At 41.7% G+C, this 26,325-nt stretch overlaps 1 protein-coding gene across 2 annotated transcripts in view; it reads right to left on the bottom strand.

Annotated features, from left to right (window-relative positions):
• AOAH (acyloxyacyl hydrolase) overlaps positions 1-26,325 on the bottom strand; it is a 188,477-nt gene that overhangs the window by 28,540 nt on the left and 133,612 nt on the right. For both annotated transcript variants that reach the window (XM_065939088.1, XM_065939089.1), the window contains 3 exons: positions 9,258-9,294; positions 8,419-8,493; positions 295-467 (listed from right to left, as the gene is read on the bottom strand). In XM_065939088.1, the coding sequence (XP_065795160.1) occupies positions 295-467; positions 8,419-8,493; positions 9,258-9,294 (285 nt within the window). The remainder of the gene's footprint in view (positions 1-294; positions 468-8,418; positions 8,494-9,257; positions 9,295-26,325) is intronic.

Here is a 26,325-nt window from a genome sequence, read left to right as displayed (position 1 = left end):
GTTTGGGCTTCGCTGGCTTGTTCTGTGTTCTGAATCTCACCTTCAGTGAAGGAGTTTCCTTATTTAAACTCATACCTTTCAACTTGTCCAAATTCTTTACTCACTGTGTCTGCACTGTCTGACTTTGATATGTTTCTGGCCACCTTTGGATACTGACCTTTAGATCCTGTACCTGGGTACTCTCTCCTTGATTGGTTCTGGTGACCTTTTAGGTGTATTCTTATGCAGTTGAGCTACATATATTTGAACTGTGAATACACTGACATTGTTAAAGAGTAAAAGAATCTCTAATACCAAGAGGATGATATCTGTCATGCAAATGATCCCAGAGAAATCTTCCATCTGGTAAGCCATGTAAAATAACATGACTGCCGTTTGGCAGGTGGGAATCTAGATACTGCAGAGTCTGCATGACCTTGGAGTACAATTTCTCAGGAGTGGTCATTTCTGGGAGAGGATCAATATTCCTGTTGGCAAAAGAAACAGAAAATATCTTAGTAGGTTATAAGGATAAATAAATGCAAATATACTTCCCTGCCTGATACACACACTCTCTTACACACACACACTGGTTATTTATATGCAAAATATTTCTGACTTTTGGACTTCCTTGTGATTAGGAGGGCCACTGACAGGTCTTGCCTACGAGTTGTGAGCAGAAATGACATTTGTCATGTTTGGTTGTATGAGAGCCTCTAGGATGGCCTTTTTCTTTGCTATGGGCCTGAACAATGTTCTAGAAGGCAGCTGCTCCACCAGTGAGTCCTGGAACAGAGCTCCATGGTGATCCCTGATGGACAATGTAATGTGAGTGAGTAAATATTTATTGTGTATGCTATTAAGATTTTAGGGACTGTTTGTTCCTGCAGTATAACGTCACTGATCCTGACTATTGCACACAGTTAATGGAATCAAAGGAGCCTGGCACTGCTTATTATTTGTTTGGTGCTTTGAGATCTGCAACTTGGCCTTTAAAATTTTTCATATATGTCATAGTCAGGGAAACAGACTTTCACTGAGAAATGAAGTGACATTATGTGTCCACACTACATCCTTCCTTTCTGCACTAAATGTGAACTTTCATGAATTTCCCGATAGACTGCTATTCCAGGCTATACTCCTGCAACATTATCTGTCAGCAGACAATTCAAATTTTCATCACTGCCTTTCTCTATGTGGTAGTGCTTGTGCTCTATAGAGGATATTTTAAATTTAAAATTTTATTTTTAACTCTTTGTTCCATAAAAGTTAGTGAAAACAGAAAATGAAAGTAGTTATAAGAGCATAGTCCTAAAATCAAAGAATTTAAGACAAAGATGTAAATCATAAGTGAATTAAAAGTAGCAAATCTTTAGCTTCAATCAGACATTTATTGAATTTAAGCTGGTTGATTTATTTCATTTGTCTTGGAAAAGAGCAAAGAGCAAAGATAAGAAATGTACAAAATACTAGAAATAAATCATTGAAAATTTCATTTAAATCTCCCTTCTTTTCTTTGTGTCTCTCTTTTTTTTCTTGTTATGTTTAAAAGGCAAGGTACAAATAGGGATTCTAGAACATTTTTTGGATTTAATATATAAGCCTACTATTGTTTATTTTTTGCACAACTGATTTTTGTACAAGCCCTAAGTACACATCAAATTTGACTTAAGATACTAACCTGCATTAACCTGCGAGAGAGAATATAGAATTTTCTATGATTTTCATCTACTCTGTAGGCTTTAAACTGCCTGTTGTTAATCTAAATGGAATCATGTTCTCTAAGTTCTTAAAACTTCAGATTTACCTAATGATCCTGTCTATGGATTGAATAGCATCCCTCAGACTGTGACCTTATTTGAAAACAGGGTCTCTGCAGATATAATCAGTTGAGATGAGATCATACTGGATTAGGATGAACCTTAAATCCAATCACCAGGGTCTTTTTAAGAAGAGGAAAGCACACATAGGGAAGAAGGCCATGTGATGCTGGAAGTGGAGACTGGAGTGATGCTGCCACAAGCCAAGGAATGTTGAGGATTGCAGGGCGCCCCCAGAATGATGAGAAGACAAAGAAGGGTTTTCCACAGACACTTCAGAAGGAACCTGGCCCTTCCCTCACCTTGATTTCGGACTTTTAGCCTCCAGCACTGTGGGAGAATGTTTCCTTTGTTTGAAGTTACCCAGGTTGAAGTATTTTGTCACTGCCACCCTAGGGCATTAAATGCAGATTCTAAGCCGGAAAAAGTAAGTTCATGACTCACAAGTTGGACCAGACATAAGAGACATGGGAAGAGGGAATAGAAAGATGTCCCTAGGGGTATTCACTATTGTCACTTTTAAGGGACCTGCTCCTAAATGGATATCCATGTGGTCATTTTGGAAGGAATTTTTCAAAATGTATCAAAATTTGAAGTTGGCTAAACAATTAACCTTGTTTGACATTTCTCTTTTGGGAAGTTGTCCTTTAATAATGCTTGCACAAATGTGCAAAAATATACATACAAATATTGCAGCATTTTTTGGAATAGAATAAAATTGGAATAAACTAAAAAGCCTGGCTACCTAAATTATAGTACATCCATGCAGCCATTCAAAGGAATGAAGTAACTAGATAAAGGTGATGGGTGCACCACATTATGAATGTACTCAATGCTATTGAATCATTCACTTTAAAATGGTTAATTTTACAATATGTGAATTAAAACAAATTTTTAAAGAGAATAATCTATATGTATTAACATGGGAAAGACTGCTGAAAAATATTGTTGATCAAAAAGAGCAAATTGCAGAGCACTAAGCATAATAATATTTTATTTCAATGAACATTAATCAGCCTGTAAGTTAGAATTTGAATAGAAAAAAAAATCTGGATGCAAATATAGGAAGCTGTCTCTATTGGTTAGGTCAGAGCAGGCTTGTGGGGGCTGGTAGGGAATAACTCTGGCATAACTCTCCCTTCCTAAACCCTGTATTATTTGAACTTCTTACAACAGATGTTATTTTGTGATCAGAGAAACAATCCAAATGAAAGGGGTCCTCATATTATTTTTATTCTTTCTAAAATAAGAAAGAAAACTAAGTTTTAATGTGAGGGGCAGAAAATATTGTCATCTTATGTCATCTCTGCTCTACCTATTTCACTTAGCCAAATAAAACTTTCGCATTGTTGCTATCCCAAGGGTGACAGGCTGACCCTGCATGTGAGGGTCACATGGGCCAGTCTGTGGTGAGCATCCTGTCCCCATCCTGGGGAAAAGGTGGAGCAAGTCTGATGTTTGGGGCATTTGTTGCGGTCGGTGTATATGCATCTACACTAGGTAGTGAGTTCCTTGGGCTTTGTGATAAAGAGATAGGCGGAAAGGGAGAAAGATGCCCATTTTACAAAACCCCAGGATGTAGAACAAAATTCTATATTTATGGCTTTTATTACTTTGGGGAAAACTATATGGCTTTATGAACAAAAAGGCTCTGTAACCTAAAAAAAAAGTACTCAGAAGGATTTGAGAATAGGTTGCCTACCTACTAGGGGTAAAAGACTGGTAAGGCTTGATTTGCAGAGGTTCAACAGCACTAGAAGGACCCCAATGTGTGGAGGGGATTCGGGCTGCCCTGTGGGCTTGTTCAGACCAGGAGAATCCACCCAGAGTAACCAGGTTTTACCTTCACTGTGTGTTTGGAGTGCAACAGCAGGGGTGAAACAAAGCAAGTTGGGAGTCTGTGTCCTGTCTTCTGTCAGTGGTAAAGCTAGCATGCACACCTATTAACTTTTGCCTTGGCATCTCAGGTTTTGGTTTTTTCTGCTGATACAACAGCACTTTGGCACAGAGCAGTTATGCTGAGCTAAGCCTCGCCAGCCACCTAAAAGCGAGATGAGTTAAGAGGGAGGAAAGTCTCCCAAACTCCCTCTTTAATGATTCTTTTTTGGTCAGAGACACAACCCTGATGATAAAGAATCTCAGCTAATTTGCATTTATGAAAGGGCACCTCACAAAATAAGCAAGCTTAACCAAAATGGCTTGAAGTCAGAATAGAAGCCGTGATGTTTCTGCTGGAACAGCCTCCAGTCATCTTTGCTACATCACGTACACCTAGATAATTTACACGTGTGCATTGCCAGGTATATCCTGTCGTGTGCATTGCAAGCTCAGGCAAGTTCAGAAGGGTCTGAGAGGCAGATGGTTGGTCACCTCTTCTGGATGCCATCCAAGGTCCCTATGACTCTATATCTGAAAAATTCTCAATGCCATTTTTATCTGTGTACTCTTTCTCCCCTGGTGATTTTTGAGGGGACTTAGTATTAGCATTTTAGTGATCAAAGAGTTCCAGTGGTTTGGGAAACACCTCCCAGGCCTTGTGGGCATGCTAAGTCACTTTAGCCGTGTCCCACTCTTTGCGACCCTGTGGTCTGTAGCCCACCAGACTCCTCTGTCCATGGGATTCTCCAGGCAAGAATACTGGGGTGGGTTGCCATGCTCTCCTCCAGGGGATCTTCCCAACCCAGGGGTCAAACTGCATCTCAGATCTCCTACATTGGCAGGCAGATTCTTTACCACTAGCGCCACCTGTTGTCAAAGGCTGACTGGGCTAAGCTGAAACTTGAAACCTCTTCCCCAGGATGCTCTGGAGCCCATGTCGGATCCACTTTGCCATCCTGGGTTTGCCTGCTACCGCGGTGCCTGCATCCTTCCTCACCCACTGGTGAGCACCCACCAGTCACTCGTGGAGAGGTGAGGGGTTGCGGGGACAGAGCTTAGGGGAGAAATATGAAAACCAGATTGAGAGACAAGACGCTTATGCCAAGAAAATAATGAAAGAGAAAATGGTGCCCTGCACATGCTCTCACACGTCAGGACCACAGAGGTGGGCTTGGAACAGACGATGAGCCTTGCTTTTGGGGTGGCTCAGACTCTGTCCTCATCCTAATGAATTGTGCCCGATCATGCAAAATAAGCCTCATGACTTGGGTGCGGGGCCAGCCACCATCATTTCATTAGCCTGGCAGGTGTTTCAGCCAGATGGCACCTGGTTCGTGGCAGGTGTGCCCCTTCTCGAGGAGGAAGGCAAACAGACTCTGCAGAAAACATTGCCCAGAATCAGAGCAAGAGCCCAGAGACTTGTTGTGGTTGAGTGTTCAGATTTCACCCACAGCTAGCTTCTGTGCTTTTGAACATCCAGGTAAGAGAAAGCTTCCCAGGTGGTGCTAGTGGTAAAGAATCTACCTGCCAATGCTGGGGATGCCAGAGACACAGTTTTGGTCCCTGGGTCGGGAAGATGCCCTGGAGTAGGGGATGGCAACCTGCTCCAGTATCCTTGCCTGGAAAATTGAGGCAGCCCTTTTCTCCAGGCCCGCCGGTTATAACCACATTATTGACTTCCCACCCAAACTCTTTGAAGAGGCCTCTTGACATAGACCAGGAATGGGGAGGGGACTCACTGGGCCCACATTACCTGATGCATAGAGGTCCTGGGGCCCTTAAAAGAGGATGTGGCCTGGAACATCCTGGCTGGTTGAGAAATTCCTTATTATTCTCTTGGCCACTCACACTTCCACTGAGGATGCTGGGAGAGAAAATTCCTCTGAGCAGAAGTTCTGTCCCTTCCCTTATCTATTGGTTTTCTACCCTTGATTGGATGGAATGGATTGTTTTCTGGCAGCTGGACTCCTTGGAGTCTGTTATCAGCACCTTGGCTGCTTCCTCTTAATGCAGTGCTGACCAGCTGTCCTGGATGACATCTGAAACAACGGCACTGCAGAAAAATGCTTGGGAGCTGGCGACACAGACGACCTCTGTAGGGTGGCCTTGGCTCTTTCCATTAGGCAAAAGATATTCAGTTTATAATTTCTAGGTCCACTCTAAAAAATGGAACTAGATCCATTTCTGTGGCTAGTGTTATGTGCTTATATATATATATATGAATATAGATATCTATCTATATATGCATTTATCACATTTCCAATAATTATATTATTTCCAGGGATGTCGTGTTGGGATATTGGGGAAGGTTTGTAATCACCCTTTATGAACTGAGGCTCTTGAGGCCACTTTGATTTCTAAGGACTCCTATTGCTACCCAAGCCTCTGCTGCTGTAGTTCACTCATACTTGCCCTATTTCCAGGAAATTTTTCTGTATCACTCACATTCTGCAGTTTTTGAAGGCAACGATAGCAAAAGCCCAAGAAAGCTGGGTTAGTTTAAGTCAAGTTACGTAGAGTTACAATGACAAAGCTAAGTTTGTCTATTTTACCTTTCTTCTCGAATTCCTGATGCTAAAAACTATTTTCCAATCCTGACCTTCATTCATTTAACAAGTCCTTATTACTTACATGAGTTTAAAGAATAGAGAAAGAAGCAGAGAACTAGGATCATTGTTAAAAAAAAAAAAGAAAAGAAAAAAGTCAAGCAAATATCCTAAAAGTTTTTTCAGGACGGACTTATTATGCAATTTGTTGCTGGCTTGAGCTTTTTATGAAATCACTTTGCTCATTTGGGGTAATCTCCTCCACCTTGATGTTCTGGCAGATGGGAGGTATAGTTGCCATCTGTCTTTATTTTTCTAACCCCTCCACAGGACGTTGCAAAATGGGCACCGTGGGGACACCCCACACAGCCAACTCCATTCTTTCACCCAAATGCTTGCTGTTTATTTGCCCAGAACCCCGGTGCGGAAGGAGGCTGGCACAGGTCTCTGGCTGATGTCTACTTGCCCTTTGGCTCCTTGGAAAAGGAAGAGCAGGGCCAGGCTGGAGGGACCTCTGCATGTGCAGCTTCTGCTGAAAACACGCAGTTTCAGGGATTTGGGGCTCTTGGACTAAAAGTCTTTCTGCAGGTGCTTTTTTTACTCAGTATAACCAGCCTGCTCTCTGTCCCCTCCCGGGGGATAGGAACCAGAGATTGGAGGGGCACTGGCTGATCTGACCATTGGATTTTTCTGTTCTGTGATAGGACTGGGGGCTGAAACTCATTGCTTTACCTTTCATAAGCTCTTTGAGGTCAGGGATGGTGGCCTCTTTGCCACTGTATCCTAGAGCCAGGCACAGAGCTTGGCACATCATAAGTGGTCAATACATACTTTTAAAAGCATGTACATAAAAGAAAGCAAATGAGACAAGTGTGGACTGTAGAAAGAACACAGAATTTAGCCAGAGAAACTTGTTGGGCTCTCATCTTTGTTCCTCACTAACTATGGAAGTAAGTTTCTCAATAACCTTGCTGAAACTGTTTCCTCATTTGTAAAATTGAGCTATAGCACTTGCTTCTTAGGGCTGGTGTGGGGATGAGATGATACAGAGAGTGGTATGGCTCTTGGTTCATAGAGGGTTTTGGGGGTGTTTGCTATGTACTGGAGAGTACCAGGTGGCTCATCACAGAGCTAACTTGGGTCCCCAGAATGTAGCCTTGGCAGACTTGGGATTCTGGGCAGAGTGGTAAATCAGCCTAGGGGCTGCTAAGGCAGGGCACATGAGTATCTCTGGGGTGCAGCATGGAATCTCCTGCCCTGAACTCACTTCACTGATTAGGTCTACACCTCCTTCACCAAAAGAGTTCTGAGGCTCTCAGGGAGGTATCCATGAGGGCAAACACAATTTCATAATATTCAACCACGTCTTTAGCACAAGCTTAAGAAGCTCTTGGTGAGTGAAGTATAGGAAAGCAAAAGGTGGGCAGTGAGCAGGGTGGCCTGCTTCTGGTACCTCTTGGGTTGGAGTCCAGCTCTGCCATCCATCACTAACTGGACGACTCATGTCACCTCTCTTGGCTTTGCTTTTCTGTTTTCCAAAATGATGGGTGGGTGGCTACTGGGGAGTTGTTTTAGATCTGATCTCACCTTTTTTTTCTTTTTGGCCATGATCACAGGACAGATGGCATTCACATGTGCGGCATATTCTTAGGGGTATGCACAGACTTTGAGAAGCCTTCCAAAATGTTGTGGGAGAAAGAAGGCATTCAACATTTTGAAATCACTACTGATATTAGCAGTTTAGCAAAACCACTTTCTTACTATGGGCCATGGGCACAAATAGGATTGGCTGTGAACTATGTGTAGGTTTCTTTGCAAAGCTCTAAGTCTATGCTATCTCAGCCACACGAGTAAGTAAATCAGAAGATGAGTGAAAAAGCTGTTCTTATGGGATAGCTGTGATTTTGCTTTATTTCATTTCAAAAGTCACGCTTCTCAGTCTTGGATTTTTGGCTAGCAGTAGCATATGTCTTGTGATGTAATTCAGAGTTGATCATGACACACCCATTTGTTGTGAAGCAGAGCAAAGAATTAATGGGATCAGATATTTTTCAAAGGGTCTTTCAGCTCTATAGGTTGATTCTATTGAGTCGACATGTGTCCAGGACTTGTTAAGATAGGGAAGCAGGCTACTGTAATGCAGTGGAGATGAGGGGAAACTCAAAGAACCTTCCAAACATTTTTTAGTAACTCACCCACTGCAGACATCATTTCCGATCATGGCATATATGACAATGGCTGGATAGTCCAACAGCTGGTTCCTAGATAAACTGAGAAGCCATGGATGGAATTTGAATATCGAACACTTGGAAACCTAGCTTTGGGAACAACCAACATGTGAAAGAATCTTCAAATGGCCATCCCCTGGGTAACTTTTTGCTGTTTTTATTTCATTCTAGTGTCTCCATTCCCACCTCCCCTCTTCTCTATAATCTTTAACCCACTTCTCCATTAGGAAAAGACCACATAAATACATACCTACATTTAGAGTAGGTTGAAGTCCCCAGTAGGGGGACACACTACCATGTTTCACAGTATTTGTCATCAGTAAACCCAGAGCAGTTTCCTGAGGTACTTACGTCCACATGTGTAGGACATTATGACATCATGACAGCTGTGGACATAGTCAACTTTGAAAAATCAAAGGTTTCTCAAGGTTCCTATTCTGGACACCCCAGGCCTTGCTAATGAATTTTAAGTCAAATATGAGCAAAACCTTGTTTTCTCACTCATAAAGCGGGAATAAGAAACAGTCTTTTTTTGTCTTTTTCAGATACTTGGGCCAGACCTAAGTTTTACCCACTTTGTATACATTTTTATGATCCTTTTGAAAGTATACATGTAAATTAACCACATCCTGTGGTCACTGGCCCAAGAAGTGAAAATTTCCCAGTGTTTGGAGAGTGACTAACAAGTTATGGATGTTCAGTATAAGTGGCTACTGGATAATAACAGAGAGTTTTTTTTTTATTAATTTTTCAAAATAGAAACCCAACCTAGAACAACTTCTTATATCCCTCCCTTTTTCACTTACCTTTCTATAAATCTCTCCAGGTTTTGGGAGGATGCACCTGAATAGTTAAATTGAGAAAATAATTAAAGTTAGTAAATTCAAGTCAGCACTATCAGTATGAGAATTTGACTGATTGACGGAAATCATGGAAGAACCATCATTGTATGGTCAAAGGTCATCCAAACCATTGACTGATTGACGGAAATCATGGAAGAACCATCATTGTATGGTCAAAGGTCATCCAAACCATCATACTGATGGGAATGACTTCATTCTGCAACTTTCTTAATTTGACTTCTGTTTACTTGGCATTATATTAACATAATCCTAACATTTTTGGATTCACAGGTTTCAAGACATTTACTGAGCGTGAATGGGTACACTTTCTAATAGATGTGAGAAAAAGGTGTAAAGCTATCAGCAGAGACAGAAACTATCCACAGATTAAGGAATGAGTTAAGGAATGAGAGGGACAGTAAAAAGGATTATTTGAGAACTGCACATCTCCCTGGAAATTCCCATTTAATAACCTGCTGGTGCTCCTGCTCACTCCTGAGGCTCCTCCTGACTGGCTGGCCTGTGTGAGATTCAGATTGTAGAGCTGATATATCTAAGCTCCCTTAGTGACACATATGACTTCCTTCCCCTACTCTTGGTACCACCAATAATGAATCTCTTATATGAAAACTGTATTCATTGAATGCTCTTTTTATTGTGAACACTCTGCTAAACACTTATTAGTTCATTTAGGCCTTAGCACCACCCTACGAGGTAGGCGTTGTGTGTGTGTGTGTGTGCGTGTGTGTGTGTGTGTGTGTGTGTGTTTGCATGCTCATGGGTGCTTGTGTGCTTGTCTCTTGCATCTCTTGTATTAGCAGGCAAATTCTTTACCACTGTGCCACCTTGGAAGCCCTAGGCATAGTAGGTCCCCATTTTATAGATGAGGAAACTGAGGCTCACTTAAAGTGACGTTCCCAGCGCCACACAACTAATTGTTTGAAGAGTTGCATTTCTGTAAGGATGAGCTCTGGCTCCCTATGTGACATGGCTTCTGTAGACTGGGTGCTAGAAAGAGTGACCCCAAATAAGTTCACTGTTTCTTTGTCCATTGGAAGATAGTCTGCAGTAGTTGGCGAGTAACCCTCAGGTGGATGGTACAGTTCAAGTGGAAAGGAAGATTTTCCTGTAACTTCTAGCCTTGGAAGCTTGGAGGAAAGCCAGTGGGTTTCTTGTGGAAACAATTGGGGAAAGGGGCAGTGCACAGCTATTAGGAACTAACTAGCCCATGTCCCCTTGAAACTGTGTGACCATGCAGGGCAGGCCTCCTTTTCCACATACAACTAGATGCAAGCTATATGTGCAGCATTGATGTTCTCTTGGCTGATTCCAGAATGTTAGCATAAAAATGAACATTGCTTTATTTCCTCGCTCATTGTGGTAAAATATACAACACATAAACATAATAAACCATTTTAATCCTTTTTGAGTGTGCAGTTCAGTGGCATTAAATACATTTACATTGTTATGCAACCATCACCACTATACATTTCTAGAATTTCCCTGTCATAACAAGTAGAAGCAGTCTCTGATAACACCATTCTACCTTCTGTTGGTATATATTGAACTATTCTGTGTACCTCAGATAGGTGGAATCATACCTTATTCATCTTTTTGTGTTGAACTTATTTCACTTAGCATAATGTTCTCAAAGGGCCTCCATTTGTAGCTTATGTTAGAATTTCTTTACTTTTAAAGACTGAGTGATTTTCCATTGTATGTACATACCACATTTTGTTTATCCATTCATCTGTCAATGGGCATTTGAGCTGCTTCTATCATTTGATTATTATGAATATGCTGCCTATGAACATCGGTGTGCAAGTATCTGTTTAGGTTCATTTACGTTTTTGAAATCATTGGACCATATGACAATGCTACATTTAATTTATTTTAGGAATCGTCAGACACTCTTTGTTTCCTTTTTGTGGTGGGGCTTCCCTGATATATCAGCTGGTAAAGAATCCATCTACAATGCGGGAAACCTGGGTTCGATCCCTGGTTTGGGAGGATCCCCTGGAGAAGGGAAAGGCTACCCACTCCAGTATTCTGGCCTGGAGAATTCCATGGACTGTATAGTCCATGGGGTCGCAAAGAGTCGGACACCACTGAGTGACTCTCAGTTCAGGGTAGTATTAAATATGCACACAGACATGCAAATTAAGGGCTGTCAGTTCAGCTTAGCATGGAAGCATTTATTCACACTCTCCATTCATCTGTTGAGAACCTACCATATGCCTGACACATAGTAGGGAATTAACAGGTGAGTTGGACACAGACTTTATGCCCGAGGATTACCATCTATGGGGGCAGACACATGACTGAGCACTGGAGTAATGTTGCAAATCCAAACCAGAAAACTCAATGTGATTTGAGCCTGTTATCTCTGCTCAGAGAAGGTGCCAGGTTTTACAACACTGAGTCCTAAACATAGACTCAAAGTACTTCTGGGCATGAGGTTGTTCCCTTTTGCTCTCAAGAGGGAAGATAAGAAGGACAGCCACTGGGAGCCTACAGTGGCTGACTCATCTCATCAGCTGAGCCCTTCATTCAGTGCCAGCTCCAGGACTCTCAACTTCTCATTTTCAGTAAGATAATAAATCAAGAGGTGTTTAATTCTCACTCTTTGATTTTTCTCTTAATGAGAAATGAAAACTCAAGTCATGAGTGGGAGAAATAATAAAGGGCCAGGTCAGGGGTTGTCAGTAATTTCCCTCATTATCCAGAGTACAACTGGGAACTGGGGTGCAGAGTACCCACAGAGCTTGAAGAAAATGGAAATGAAAACCTGCCGTGGCATGCCATATGGAGAGCCCCTCCCTGGGCCCACATACCCCGATCTCTCTGCTGCCAAGACAAATATGGCAGGCCAATGGCAATGGCTTGAGGTAGATATAAAAGCAGCAATCACAGACATCCACCCAAGGAGAGAGGAAGTATGCATACTTCTTTACCCAAATGTTTATTTTTTTCTGGTGGGTGTTTGTAATAGGAGCAAAGAATTTTCTTTGCTCCAAAGATGTTATACTTCCATGATTTCCATTTTCTTTTGGAAATCTCAGTTTTATGGGATTATGTAATGAGTTTACATAATTCCCATGTCACTGTCTCTCCTGAGTCCCCCTTTCCTATGTCTGCTACTCTTTCACCAGCCACATCATCATTCGGTATCTCTCTCCCTCCCAAGCTCCATTTTCTCTCTTCTCCTATATGTAGACTTCCTCCATGCTGCTGATTTTTTTGCTGCTACTGCTACTACTATTACAGAAAATACTTAGTAAAGCAGTTGGAGATGAAAGTTGTGAGCGGGAGAGAAAGATAATTCCTAGCCTGTGAAATGTGGCAAAACAAGAGCAGCATTCAAAGAACTGGCAATGCCCCTAAGAGGTTCCTACCTGGTCTCTACAGTGATAGATCAGAGAAATGGAAAAGTTCTGACTATGAAATAGGGACATTTATTTGTCAGCGTAGTCCAATGGAGAATCTACCTGTCATCAAGAAAGGAAAGAACAGGGTCCTTATTGGCCACAAGTCTGAATTTTGGCTCGTCTTTTTTAAATAAGGCACTATTACATTGCAAGTAGGGTTTCCCATAATGCCAGTATTGATTTTCCTTTCATGAGTAAATTTCAGCTTACAGTTTCACTGCTGGATCAGTGTTTGTTTGTTTTTTTTTTTTTTTTTTCCATTTATTTTTATTAGTTGGAGGCTAATTACTTTACAATATTGTAGTGGTTTTTGTCATACATTGACATGAATCAGCCATGGATTTACATGTATTCCCCATCCTGATCCCCCCTCCCCCCTCCCTCTCCTCCTGATTCCTCTGGGTCTTCCCAGTGCACCAGGCCCAAGCACTTGTCTCATGCATCCAGCCTGGGCTGGTGATCTGTTTCACCCTAGATAATATACATGTTTCGATGCTGTTCTCTTGAAACATCCCACCCTTGCCTTCTCCCACAGAGTCCAAAAGTCTGTTCTGTACATCTGTGTCTCTTTTTCTGTTTTGCATATAGGGTTATCATTACCATCTTTCTAAATTCCATATATATGCGTTAGTGTACTGTATTGGTCTTTATCTTTCTGGCTTACTTCACTCTGTATAATGGGTTCCAGTTTCATCCATCTCATGAGAACTGATTCAAATGAATTCTTTTTAATGGCTGAGTAATATTCCATGGTGTATAGGTACCACAGCTTCCTTTTCCATTCGTCTGCTGATGGGCATCTAGGTTGCTTCCATGTCCTGGCTATTATAAACAGTGCTGCGATGAACATTGGGGTGCACGTGTCTCTTTCAGATCTGGTTTCCTCGGTGTGTATGCCCAGAAGTTGGATTGCTGGGTCATATGGCAGTTCTATTTCCAGTTTTTTAAGGAATCTCCACACTGTTCTCCATAGTGACTGTACTAGTTTGCATTCCCACCAACAGTGCAAGAGGGTTCCCTTTTCTCCACACCCTCTCTAGCATTTATTGCTTGTAGACTTTTGGATAGTAGCCATCCTGACTGGTGGATCAGTATTGACTACGGCAGCAAGTGATTCATATTCTGGATGTTCAAATCAACTGGTAAGACTCTCTTAATGGTCTTTAAATAACCTGTAATTTTTAAATTCTGTGCTTGATCCAGATACTTTTGGATTCTGTGGGAGAAGGCCAGGATGGGATGATTTGAGAAAATAGCACTGAAACATGTATATTACCATATGTGAAATAGATGGCCAGTCCAAGTTTGATGCATGAAACAGGGCACTCAAAGTCAAGCCAGTGTACTGGGGCAAACCAGAGGGATGGGATGGGAAGGGAAGTGGGAAGGGGGTTCGGGATGGAGGGACACATGTACATCCATGGCTGATTCATGTCAATATGTGGCAAAAACCTCCACATTATTCTAAAGCAATTAGCCTCCAATTAAAATAAATAAAAGCAAAAGATCTAGTTCTTATATGAGAACCTGTAAAAAAGGACTGTAAGGTGCATTTTACAACCTCCGCTATACAGTTTTTTTTTTGTCAGATAGTTCCAACATTTTGGCATTGACATCTGTTAGTTTTCTTTTCCCCTGCAAGTTGAGATTTTTCTGGTTCCTTATATGCTGAGTAATTTTGGATTTTATCCTTGGCATCTTGGATATTAAAAGACTCTGAGCCTTGTACTTTTGTCTTGTTAGGCAATCCACTCAGGTTCAGGAGGCAAGTTCTACCCAGCCTTCTGGGAGGTTATGATTTCAATGTCCATTCCACTCGCAAAGCCTCTGTAGTATTATTCTGATTAGTCTCAGGTCTGTGCCACTGAGTGGGGCCTGGACAGCAGTCTATGTCGAAGTTGAGTTCTCAGAGTCTTTGGTGTGCAATTAAGGATCAGATCTGTACATGTTCAGCTCAAGATTAAGCCCAGGAGTTCATACACTACTTTATGAGGTTGCTTTCCCAAATTCCTCCGACTCTAGAAGCTTCTTGGTCCTTTCTGGCTCCTTGGGCTCCCCTCCATGGTCCTAAAGCCCCTACTCTCATGTACACTTCTCACAGATTAACTCAGTATCAGTTCAGTTCAGTTCAGTCACTCAGTCATGTCTGACTCTCTGCGACCCCATCAATCGCAGCACGCCAGGCCTCCCTGTCCATCACCAACTCCCGGAGTTTACTCAAACTCATGCCCATCGAGTCGGTGATGCCATCCAACCATCTCATCCTCTGTCATCCCCATCTACTCCTGCCCTCAATCCCTCCCAGCATTGGGGTCTTTTCCAATGAGTCAACTCTTCGCATGAGGTGGCCAAAGTACTGGAGTTTCAGCTTCAGCATCAGTCCTTCCAATGAACAGCCAGGGCTGATCTCCTTTAGGATGGACTGGTTGGATCTCCTTGCAGTCCAAGGGACTCTCAAGAGTCTTCTCCAACACCACAGTTCAAAAACATCAATTTTTCGGCGCTCAGCTTTCCTCACAGTCCAACTCTCACATCCATACATGACCACTGGAAAAACCACAGCCTTGACCAGATGGACCTTTGTTGGCAAAGTAATGTCTCTGCTTTTTAATATGCTATCTAGGTTGGTCATAACTTTCCTTCCAAGGAGTGTTTTTTAATTTCATGGCTGCAATCACCATCTGCAGTGATTTTGGAATCCCCCCCAAAAGTCTGACACTGTTTCTACTGTCTCCCCATCTATTTCCCATAAAGTGATGGGACCAGATGCCATAATCTTAAGTTTTCTGAATGTTAAGCTTTAAGCCAACTTTTTCACTCTCCTCTATCACTTTCATCAAGGGGCTTTTTAGTTCCTCTTCACTTTCTGCCATAAGGGTGGTGTCATCTGCATATCTGAGGTTATTTATGTTTCTCCCAGCAATCTTGATTCCAGCTTGTGCTTCTTCCAGTCCAGCGTTTCTCATGATGTACTCTGCATATAAGTTAAATAAGCAGAGTGACAATATACAGCCTTGAAGTACTCCTTTTCCTATTTGGAACCAGTCTGTTGTTCCATGTCCAGTTCTAACTGTTGCTTCCTGACCTGCATACAGGTTTCTCAAGAGGCAGGTCAGGTGGTCTGGTATTCCCATCTCTTTCAGAATTTTCCACAGTTTATTGTGATCCACACAGTCAAAGGCTTTGGCATAGTCAATAAAGCAGAAATAGACTTTTTTCTGGAACTCTCTTGCTTTTTCGATGATCCAGCGGATATTGGCAATTTGACTCTGGTTCCTCTGCCTTTTCTAAAACCAGCTTGAACATCTGGAAGTTCATGGTTCATATATTGCTGGAGCCTGACTTGGAGAATTTTGAGCATTACCTTACTAGAGTATGAGATGAGTGCAATTGTGTGGTAGTTTGAGCATTCTTTAAGATTGCCTTTCTTAGGGATTGGAATGAAAACTGACCTTTTCCAATCCTGTGGTCACTGTCAAGTTTTCCAAATTTGCTGGCATATTGAATGCAGCACTTTCACAGCATCATCTTTCGGGATGTGAAATAACTCAACTGGAATTCCATCACATCCACTAGCTTTGTTCGTAGTGATGCTTTCTAAGGCCCCCTTGACTTCACATTCCAGATGTCTGGCTCTAAGTGAGTGATCACACCATTGTGATTATCTGGTTTGTGAAGATCTTTTTTGTACAGTTTTTCTGTGTATTCTTGCCACCTCTTCTTAATATCTTCTGCTTCTGTTAGGTTCATACCATTTCTGTCCTTTATTGAACCCATCTTTGCATGAAATATTCCCTTGGTATCTCTAATTTTCTTGAAGAGATCTCTAATCTTTCCCATTTTCTTGTTTTCCTCTATTTGTTTGCAGTGATCGCTGAGGAAGGCTTTCTTAGCTCTCCTGGCTATTCTTTGGAACTGTGCATTCAAATGAGAATATCTTTCCTTTTCTCCTTTGCTTTTCATTTTTCTTCTTTTCACAGCTATTTGTAAGGCCTCCTCAGAGAACCATTTTGCCTTTTTGCATTTCTTTTCTATGGGGATGGTCTTGATCCCTGTCTCCTGTACAATGTCATGAACCTCCGTCCATAGTTCATCAGGCTCTCTGTCTATCAGATCTAGTCCCTTAAATGGTATAGGACCTCATAATAAGAGGACAGAGTGAGAAAATGAGTGACAGGGGATTTGCCTTACCCTTCTGGGAACATAGCTCTTGTCATTAGAGAGGCTGTCCCTGGTGGCTCAGAAGGTAAAGAATCTGCCTGCGGTGCAGGAGGTGTGGGTTAGATGTGGATCCTCTGGAGAAGGGAATGGCAACCCACTCCAGTATTCTTGTCTGGAGAATTCCATGAACAGAGGATCCTGTCAGGCTACAGTCCATGGGATTGAGTCGGACACAACTGAGTGACTAATACCCCCCACCAAGAATTCTAGGCACCTCCTCACTGCTGCCCTGACACTGAGAAGAAACTCCTTTCCCACTTCTAGAGTGAGAACTAGAGGGTTTCTTCTAACTCCACCTGTTCATGCCACTCTTCACTTCTGGATTTTGGGCAGTATTGCGTCTAGTTTGGAAGATATCAGAGGACAACAAAATGCCAACATCACTGCTGGGTTGGCTGTACTCCTGATTCTGGTTTTCTTCTTCTGTTTACTTTCCCAGAGCCCTCCAATACCTTTCCCATACATTCTGTCTAGGTTTTATGACTGCATTTCTTCAGAAAGACAGGGTGGAGTGTGCTTACTCCATTATACCCGGAACCAGAAACCTGAATGCATTATAAAGAGTATAAATAGTTCATGAAAAATGTGGTGTCATACAATCACCTAAAATAAATTTAATAATGTCATTTAACTTTAATTAAATGTTAAATAATGCAGATTTTGCTTATAAATGTAGGAAGTATTTTGAAGAGCACAATTTGTATAACCTAGTTTAAAAAATTAGCCATGAGAAATTTAAATTCTTTCTTTTCTCTAAAAGTGTTGCTTGTAATAAGCAGAAATATTCAAACTAGTACATTGACCTCCAACTCAAAATAGTAGGTACTTAATAATTGTTTGTTTTGATAGTTTCTGATGGTGTTTCTACTACTGAAAATGCTTTCAAAATCACAAGTGTGGTTCTGAATTTCTGTGACAAACTAGATAAATGATTCCCCAAAACATGTATTTTTAGAAGAATATCATAACCTCTCCAGAGTCACTCTACTCTACCTGCTAGTCTCAAAACTTGACATAGCTTCACAAGTATCCTTCAGCTATGCTTAACTTCTCCCTCCTTTTCCCCCAAAGATACTTTGCCCTTGGAGCATCTATGCACCAAGTCACCATCTCCCCATGGTTTTTGGATTTCTATTTTTTTTCTGCAAGGGTCTCTGCTCAAATGTATCTTCTCTGAAGATTACCTCTCCTCCAGGCAGAGCTAAGTGGTTCCTACCTTCAGAAGGCCTCAATATCCCTCTATTTTAGTGTCATTTTATAAGAACCATAATTGTTTCCATCTTGTCTCTCTTTTCTGTTTACTTATGATCTCCTTAAAGATGGGAACTTTGTCTTGTTCACCCTTCTGTTTCTAGCACCTATTGCAATATTGGGGAGGAAACAGAGAGAGTGGTGGGGCAAAATCCAATGGAACGTGAGAGAAAGGGAAATAGAAGAGAAGACCAGTGGTAAAAGGCACAGCCCAAGATGCTTTGAAACTGACAAAAATCCAGCAAGTTCATTTCAACTATCAACACAAGTAGCAGTGAACTTTCCCTATCATGGCCTTTATCTTGAGTCCTAAACGAAAGGGATTGATTGAAAAGAGACCCTTTAGGACTTCAGGAACCCTTGCCATGGAGAGTTACATATAAAAGTGTAAAGTATTTGCTTCTGAATCTGTCCTCTGCAGGTGTGCTGTTTCAAGAAGTACAGAATGAAAATCTTGACCTAACAGAAGAATCTCAAGCATATGCTCATCATTCTTTGTATTATAATTGTTGTCAGTTACACTGCCCCACTTTGATGTGTTGCATGGGACAAGCAGAAGCCAGAAAGGGCTGTGTAGATAAATCCTAAGAAATAGTCCCACTGGAATCATAATATCTTCATTCTTTAATGACTCTTTGAAATTCCAGAAAGTATTAAAAATTGGAACGATGTCCTCTAATAAAAGGAGGGGAATGTATCCCTCTATATGAGATATGTCACACTAAAATAGAAACTTTTTAAATCACTCTTTCAAAAGTTTCTATTATAGTTAAGTGCTGTATCTTGGAAGTATTTTTGGTCTTTGAGAGAAATAACAAGTTTTGATGCCTGCAGTCCTATAGTATATCTGTGCACATTTGCCTTTTAGATCAAGCATCTCAAAAATCAGTATTAAAATCTTTCTTTGTTGTTGTGATCACACTAGATCATAGCTCCCAAGCAGAAATGTCCTAGTTGTTTTGTTATAAATAATTTCTGTTATTTCTTCTCAACATCTTGGGTTGAGACCAAATATTCCACCCAGTGGTTGGGTTCATCAAATATTTACTGAGGTCCTCTTTCTGTTTGGCAAAGGTGACTTCTTTGCCCCTTCCAATACACTGTGGTTTTAAAAAATTGTCTTAAAATTTTCACTTTGAAATGATTTCTAAAAAGTTGAAATAATCTCTGTAAGTTAGAATACTAAACAAAAAGTTGCAAATATAGAACAAAGGATTTGCACATACCCTTTCATCCAGATTCCCTAAATGTGAAATCTGAGCATCTTTCATAATCATAGTACTGTGATGGAAATCAGGAAATTCACATTGGTTCAATACTATTGTCTACTCTGCAGACCTCATTCAAATTTCACTAATTGCCTCACTGATGACCAGGGCCAGGATCCAATTCAGGATTACATGTTGTACTTACTTTCATGTTTGTCTTTTTTTTTTTTTTTTTTTTTTTTAATGTCTGTTTCGCCTCATTTAATCTGGGCTGATTTCTTAGTCTTTCTTTGTCTTTCACAACCTTGACACTTTTGAAGGGTGCTGGCCAATTATTTTATACAATATCCTTCATTTTGGGTTTGTCTTATGTTTCTTCATGATTTAATTCAGATTATAACTAAATACTACAGTAGCAGTAGACTACAGTAGCAGTTGCTCAGTTAAAGTACAAAACCTTTTTTCTTCCAATACAAAGATTTGGGGGAGGGGTTGGGAGGGTGTATAAATAACAAGCCCTTGTATATATAATTGAATTCAGCTAAGCCTGAATTAATACTTCATTTGTAGTTTTTCTCTTAATCCTTCTTTTTCTTGTCTCTATCCCTTTCTGAGAGGACCACTTTTGATAAAGAAAGCTGACACAGAATGCTGGGTCAAGGTATCCAATTCCGACTTTCACCTGGCCTCCAAGGCAGGTATTGGTGTACCAGCAAGTAAGATGGTGACCTTAGAGACTAGAATTCAAAAGCAGGACAGCATGGTCTGGTGGGGAGCCTGGACAGACATGCTGGTGTGCCCAGGATACAGGCACAGGTTTCAGCTCTAACAAGCTAATGGACCATGGGCAAGTTACTTCTCTCCACTCCCTTTCACTCTGATTCTGCTCCAAGCCCTCCTCCTTGGAGAGGAGTCTACCTTAGATTTGGATCCTCACCCCATCACTACCCAGCTTTCTCTTCTCCTCCCCACTCCACCCATTCAGCCTTCCTATGACATTCTCCTGTAGGTGGTCTGAATGTAAATTCCACATGCAGCCCTGAATTTTGCCCCCCTGTTTTAGTTTCTCCAGGTCTGTCAGATTCTCTCCCATTCTCCATATGGTTTAACTAAAGGCTAAACAGGGAAAACATCAAGATGAATTCTTTTTTTTTTTTTTTAGGTGTGGGGGCTGGGGGCTGGGTAGAGATGCCAGGCAGTTCAAGATCAAATCTGGTTTGTGGTAAGGGGCTTGAGGTTGGGTTGGGCTGGGTAGATGAATCTGCAAACACATGCACTTTGGCAAATGTTAAAATTCTCCATTTTTCATATCTATATGTTTGCAGTCAGTCCCTTGTGCCCCACTCTCCCACTGAGTGGGTTAACATATGGGTGCACAGAGAGAGGCAATCTCTCACTGTATGGATGGGCCCCTCAAGAAAACACACTCTTCAGCACTTTTGACTTTCTGAAAACAAAACAACCCCAAACAGGTGTTTACACCAGTTTTGCTAAACTTGCAAAAATAAAATGAAGGAGGTTGCCGGCAAAAAAAGACATTCTATTTCAAGCCAATAAAGTCCCGTTTGCAAACTGTAAAGAGATCCTCAGTGCAACCCCTAAGCCCGTCAGATGCCCTCCTCGGCAGACTGTGGCCATGGAGATTTAGGGTTGGGATTTGCTTGTTTCTTGAAGCAGAAGAGCCTTGTTTATTTTGGAAGCAATGCCTTATGAATTTTTATTTACTTTAAAATACATACTGATATTGAATACCATGTTAACATTTGGTTTTCTTCTACCCTTTATTTTAGATGGAGTGTAATCTTGTCACTCAGAGTTTTTGCCCACCATGAAGGTATTCAGGTTGGCAAAAGATTACTGTGTGTATGCTTTTCCTCTCTTCAAAGGTTAAATGTAACCCCTGAGAGTTATTAGTTTGAAAAAAGCATGTTGGGTTGACAGGTACCTACTACATGCAGCAGAGTCTGAGCTCAGGCTTGCGGGTACATGTCCTCAGTGTCAGAGGGGGAAGCCAGACTTGAAGCAAATGACTCAGCCATAAGCGAGGACATGCAGCCACAGAGGCAGGGACAAAGGGCTTCAGTGAGGGTTGAATAAAAGCTAGTATTTTTTTTTTAAATCATACAATCATTTTTAGATGAACTATTTTCCCCCTTTATTTTTGCTTTTTATTTGTTGGCTGCACCGTGCAGCATGTGGGATCTTAGTTCCTTGATCAGGCATTGAACCTTCAACCCTGCATTGGAAGCATGGAGTCATAACCACTGGACCATCAGGGAAGTTCCCAGAGCTAGTATTTATTCAGTCCTCCCTGAGCACGAGGCCTGAGTCCCAGTGATGGGGTCCCAAAGACTAGAACATGCAGCATGGGTGTAGGAAGTGGTTTTGGGGTCCATGTTTGTTGTGTCCACCTTCCCAACTGAATACTGACTGGCATCCATGCTTAGAGCTCTAGTGTCTGATGGGTGATCATCACTAGAGAGAAGGTGAAACCCCTCAGCTGTTTCTGCTCCTTCCAAAATGTTTTAGACCTTCCAGCTCAACCAGTCAAGGCTTGTTCTCCAGCCCCTTCCAGCCATAGCTTCCATCTCTTGCCCCACCCATCTCAGTGCAGCAGTCCTTCACTGCCCCACCCTCAGCACTTTCTTGCCGTAACCCTGCCCTTGCCTGCTGTCTCCTCCAGCCTTTCTAGGGGAGCCCCAACCTTGCACCCCAGGCTGTACCCACCTTCCATTCCCCAGGGCTCCTTCTGCAGTCCCCTCATTTCTCCTCTACCATTCATCCCAGCTCCTCTCTATCAGTCTTAGACCTGCTATCTATCAGTTTCCATCACCTCCCACTCCTATCCTTAGCCTGGCTTTTTCCTCCCAGAGGAAGCTCCCTTCTTTCTGCCAGATTCTCCAGGTGAGGCCGGCTGCCCCTCACCCATCTCCATTACCTTCCTGCTTGCCACTGTTTCCATGGGCCAGGAAACTCAATGCTAGATGCCCCTCTTTCTGCCCTTGAACTCTGAAAGTCTTTCTGTCATGAACATGTGTCTTTTACATTTATTTTTGTTTTTTCAAATCTACTTACTTCGTAAAAAATGTTATATTGAAAAAGTGACTGATTTTTCAAATTGCTGAGTAAATAATAGGCCAGGTGATGAACTTAGCAACAACAATGAATGATCAAGAAGCAATGTATTTCCTCATTCAACCTTAACACAGTTAAGTTCAAGTGTGGACTGCTATCACCCCACTTTGCAAAGGGAGACTCGTGGGTTTTGTGATGAATTCCTTCATGTCACGTGACATAGTTTAAGGAATTGGCTTTATTGGGGAAAGGGCAAACTTTCAAGGCTGGGTTTGTCCCCTGAACTCCTTCATCTTACTGAATTTAGATGCAGCCTTTTGCCCAGGAGGATGGGGCGAAGAATCCCACTGGAGCTGGCTTGTTGTCTAGGCAACCAAGAATGAGATCCCTGCGTCACCTTTGGCAATTGTGCTCATCAAACCGTGATCCCCATTTTATAGATGCAGAAACAGACCAGAGAAATTTAATAATTTGTCCAAGTCACACACCAGTTCCAGCGCCTAAATTCAAAACCAGTCTGCTATTTTTTACACAAAGGAAAAAGATTCTATGAAGCAACAAGGAGGGGAAGACCTCTGCTGTCTGTTCTCTGGGCTTTACTTTGCATCTCTGAGAAGTAAGGTGCTGTTCTGTGAGGACCCAGACCACTCCACGGTGTTTTGACCCTACACTGACCCCCACCCAACTCCCATGCTGTTTTGGGAGCTGTAAGGGGTGCTGCAACCCCTCCCCTTTGATGATTGTAAAGAAGGCTTAGCAGGAATCTCGGGTGTGCCTAGCCCCCAGTGCCAGAGAATGAGTACCCAAATTAAGATGACTTCGACTGTTTACATTTTAAGATGCCGTATGCTGCTGCTGCTAAGTCACTTCAGTCGTGTCCGAATCTGCGACCCCATAGAGAATCCCCCATCCCTGGGATTCTCCAGGCAAGAACACTGGAGTGGGTTGCCATTTCCTTCTCCAATGCGTGAAAGTGAAAAGTGAAAGTGAAATCGCTCAGTCGTGTCCACCTCGTAGTGACCACTGACTGCAGCCTACCAGGTTCCTCCGTCCATGGGATCTTCCAGGCAAGAGTACTGGAGTGGGGTGCCATTGCCTTCTCCAAAGATGCCGTATAATTGCTTACAATGGTTCATGGTAGAGGTATCTATAGAAATTTTTGAGATCTTGTATGTAAATATCAAAAGGAAAATAGGAGCTGTTTCTCTAATTCTCACTATGCAATTTTTAAGAAATGCTTTCATATTTCATTCAACTCTTTCTTCCCTTTTTCCTATTTCTCTCTCACTGGTTCTGAAAAATAAGTGTATCCATAAGTATGCAGGCTGTAAAAAGCTGACTTTTTCTATATCTAATAAAAACCTTGGGGAGTAATTGAAATAACTTGGCTCTGGTAGTCAGGTTACATGCTGCATAATATCAAAGGAAAAATCCATAGTGAGGAAAGCAGCAGAAAACAGGAAGAGGAGCTGGAGAATAAAGCCAGAACATTAAATAATGAGTAACTAGGAGAAACTTAAAAAAAAATTTTTTTTAAATTACATCCTTAGAAAAATAAAAGAAGCTATACCAGACAGAGTATATACTCTGTGTATTTCTAAGGATTGTGAATTTAAAGAAAAGAAAGGAAATACCACCCCCCGCCCCATCCTGCAACTCCACCCCAGCATCTATTCATTAGATAAAAGTCTGACAGAAGCCATGGGTTTCAATCAAATTTTGACACGCATGTTTTTTCATGATTAGGCTCTCCTCCCATATCCTTTCTCTCTTTTTATCTCCACAATCTGAATTTTAAAGAAATGCTGTCATGACAGTGTACCACAAAAGGAGAGATGTCGACTATAAATTGTACTAAGTACTTTTCAGAGAATTTTACTTTGGTCTTTTTGATTTTACAAAAGATGGCTGCATTCATTGTGGGTACAAAGTGATGTGGAGATGACATGCCTGGGTCTTGTGAGAGAGAGATGCTGGCGTTGTAGGCACATGGGGAGAGCACAGCTTCCAGCTTGTGTTTCTGGCCAAATCCTATTCCTTATTCTGCAGCTAACATGTCCCCTCAGCAGGGGACCTTGGACAAGTCCTTTATTTCGCCCGGTTTCCTTCTGGATTTTTTTGGTTGTTGTTGTTATTTCTATATAAAACCAAAATCTTTGGGAAACAGGTTAAAAAAAAAGAAAAAACAATCACCCATAATTTATCAAACATTATGATTTGGGTATATTTTCTTATGTGCAGCTATCTTTCTTTTCTTTTAAAAATATAGTAGAAATTAAAGCAATATCCAATTTTACATCCTGACTTTTCTTTTGGCAGTGTTTTGTCTTTCTAAGTAAAAGCATGTGGGGACTTCCCTGGTGGTCTAGTGGTTAAGAATCCACCTGCAATGCAGGGGACATGAGTTCCATCCCTGGTCAGGGAACTAAGATCCCATGTGCTGCAGAGCAACTAAGCCTGTGAGCCAAAACTAGGGAGACAGTGTGTGCCAAAACTAGGGAGACTGTACACCAAAATGAAGATCCTGCATGAGGCAAGGAAGATCCTAGGTGCTGCAAATAAGACTCGATGCAGTCAAATAAAATTTTTAAAAGTACAAATAGGAAGCAATGGTTTCCTAGTAGGTCTAAAAAAAATATGATGCTTTAAGCCTCATTTTCTAGAGCTGCATAATATTCCATGTGGGTGTTTTTGTTCTTTGATTTTTACAGTCTTGGTTGACAGAACTTTTGACAACACTGGGGCTGTCTGAATATCTCACTGAAGGAAAAACAGGGCAACAAGTGGCCAGTGTTCACTTTATGTCTATGGTGATCCTTAGCCAGATTCATTGACAACTTTCCAAGAAACTGTTGAGCATGTCCATACACAGAGAGACAAAGCTGATCTCTTGTTGCAGGTCAGTCTCAGCTGATAAGCTGGTGACTGTGTTATCTTTGCTGGTGTCTTGGTGGAGTGAGACAAGCTGGGTACAAATTCTGGCTATGAACTTCTTATTGATGGGATCTGGACAAAATTCTTGGCTTCTCTACACCTGTTTTCTCAGCTGTAACAATGTGGATATCATTCAGTTCAGTTCAGTTCAGTCGCTCAGTCATGTTTGACTCTTTGCGACCCCATGAACTACAGCACACCAGGCCTTCCTGTCCATCACCAACTGATGGAGCGTACCCAAACTCATGTCCATTGAGTTGGTGATGCCATCCAACCATCTCATCCTCTGTCATCCCCTTCTCCTCCTGCCCTCAATCTGTCCCAGCATCAGGGTCTCTTCAAATGAGTCAGCTCTTCACATCAGGTGGCCAAAGTATTGGAGTTTCAGCTTCAACATCAGTCCTTCAAATGAACACCCAGGACTGATCTCCTTTAGGATGGACTGGTTGGATCTCCTTGCAGTCCAAGGGACTCTCAAGAATCTTCTCCAACACCACAGTTCAAAAGCATCAATTATTTGGCGCTCAGCTTTCTTTATAGTCCAACTCTCACATCCATACATGACTACTGGAAAAACCATAGCCTTGACTAGACAGACCTTTGTTAGCAAGGTAATGTCTCTGCTTTTTAATATGCTGTCTAGGTTGGTCATAGCTTTTCTTCCAAGGAGTAAGCGTCTTTTAATTTCATGGCTGCAATCACCATCTGCAGTGATATTGGAGCCCCAGAAAATAAAGTCTGCCACTGTTTCCACTGTTTCCCCATCTATTTGACATGCTCTTAGTTTTCTGAATGTTGAGCTTTAAGCCAACTTTTTCACTCTCCTCTTTCACTTTCATCAGGAGGCTCTTTAGTTCTTCTTCACTTTCTGCCATAAAGGTGGCATCATCTGCATATCTGAGGTAATGGATATTT

The sequence above is a fragment of the Muntiacus reevesi genome, chromosome 6 (assembly GCF_963930625.1).
Source record: "Muntiacus reevesi chromosome 6, mMunRee1.1, whole genome shotgun sequence".
In the NCBI taxonomy this organism is placed as follows: Eukaryota; Metazoa; Chordata; class Mammalia; order Artiodactyla; family Cervidae; genus Muntiacus; species Muntiacus reevesi.
Note: the sequence above shows the minus strand (reverse complement) of the source record. Positions and strands in the feature narration are given on the sequence as shown.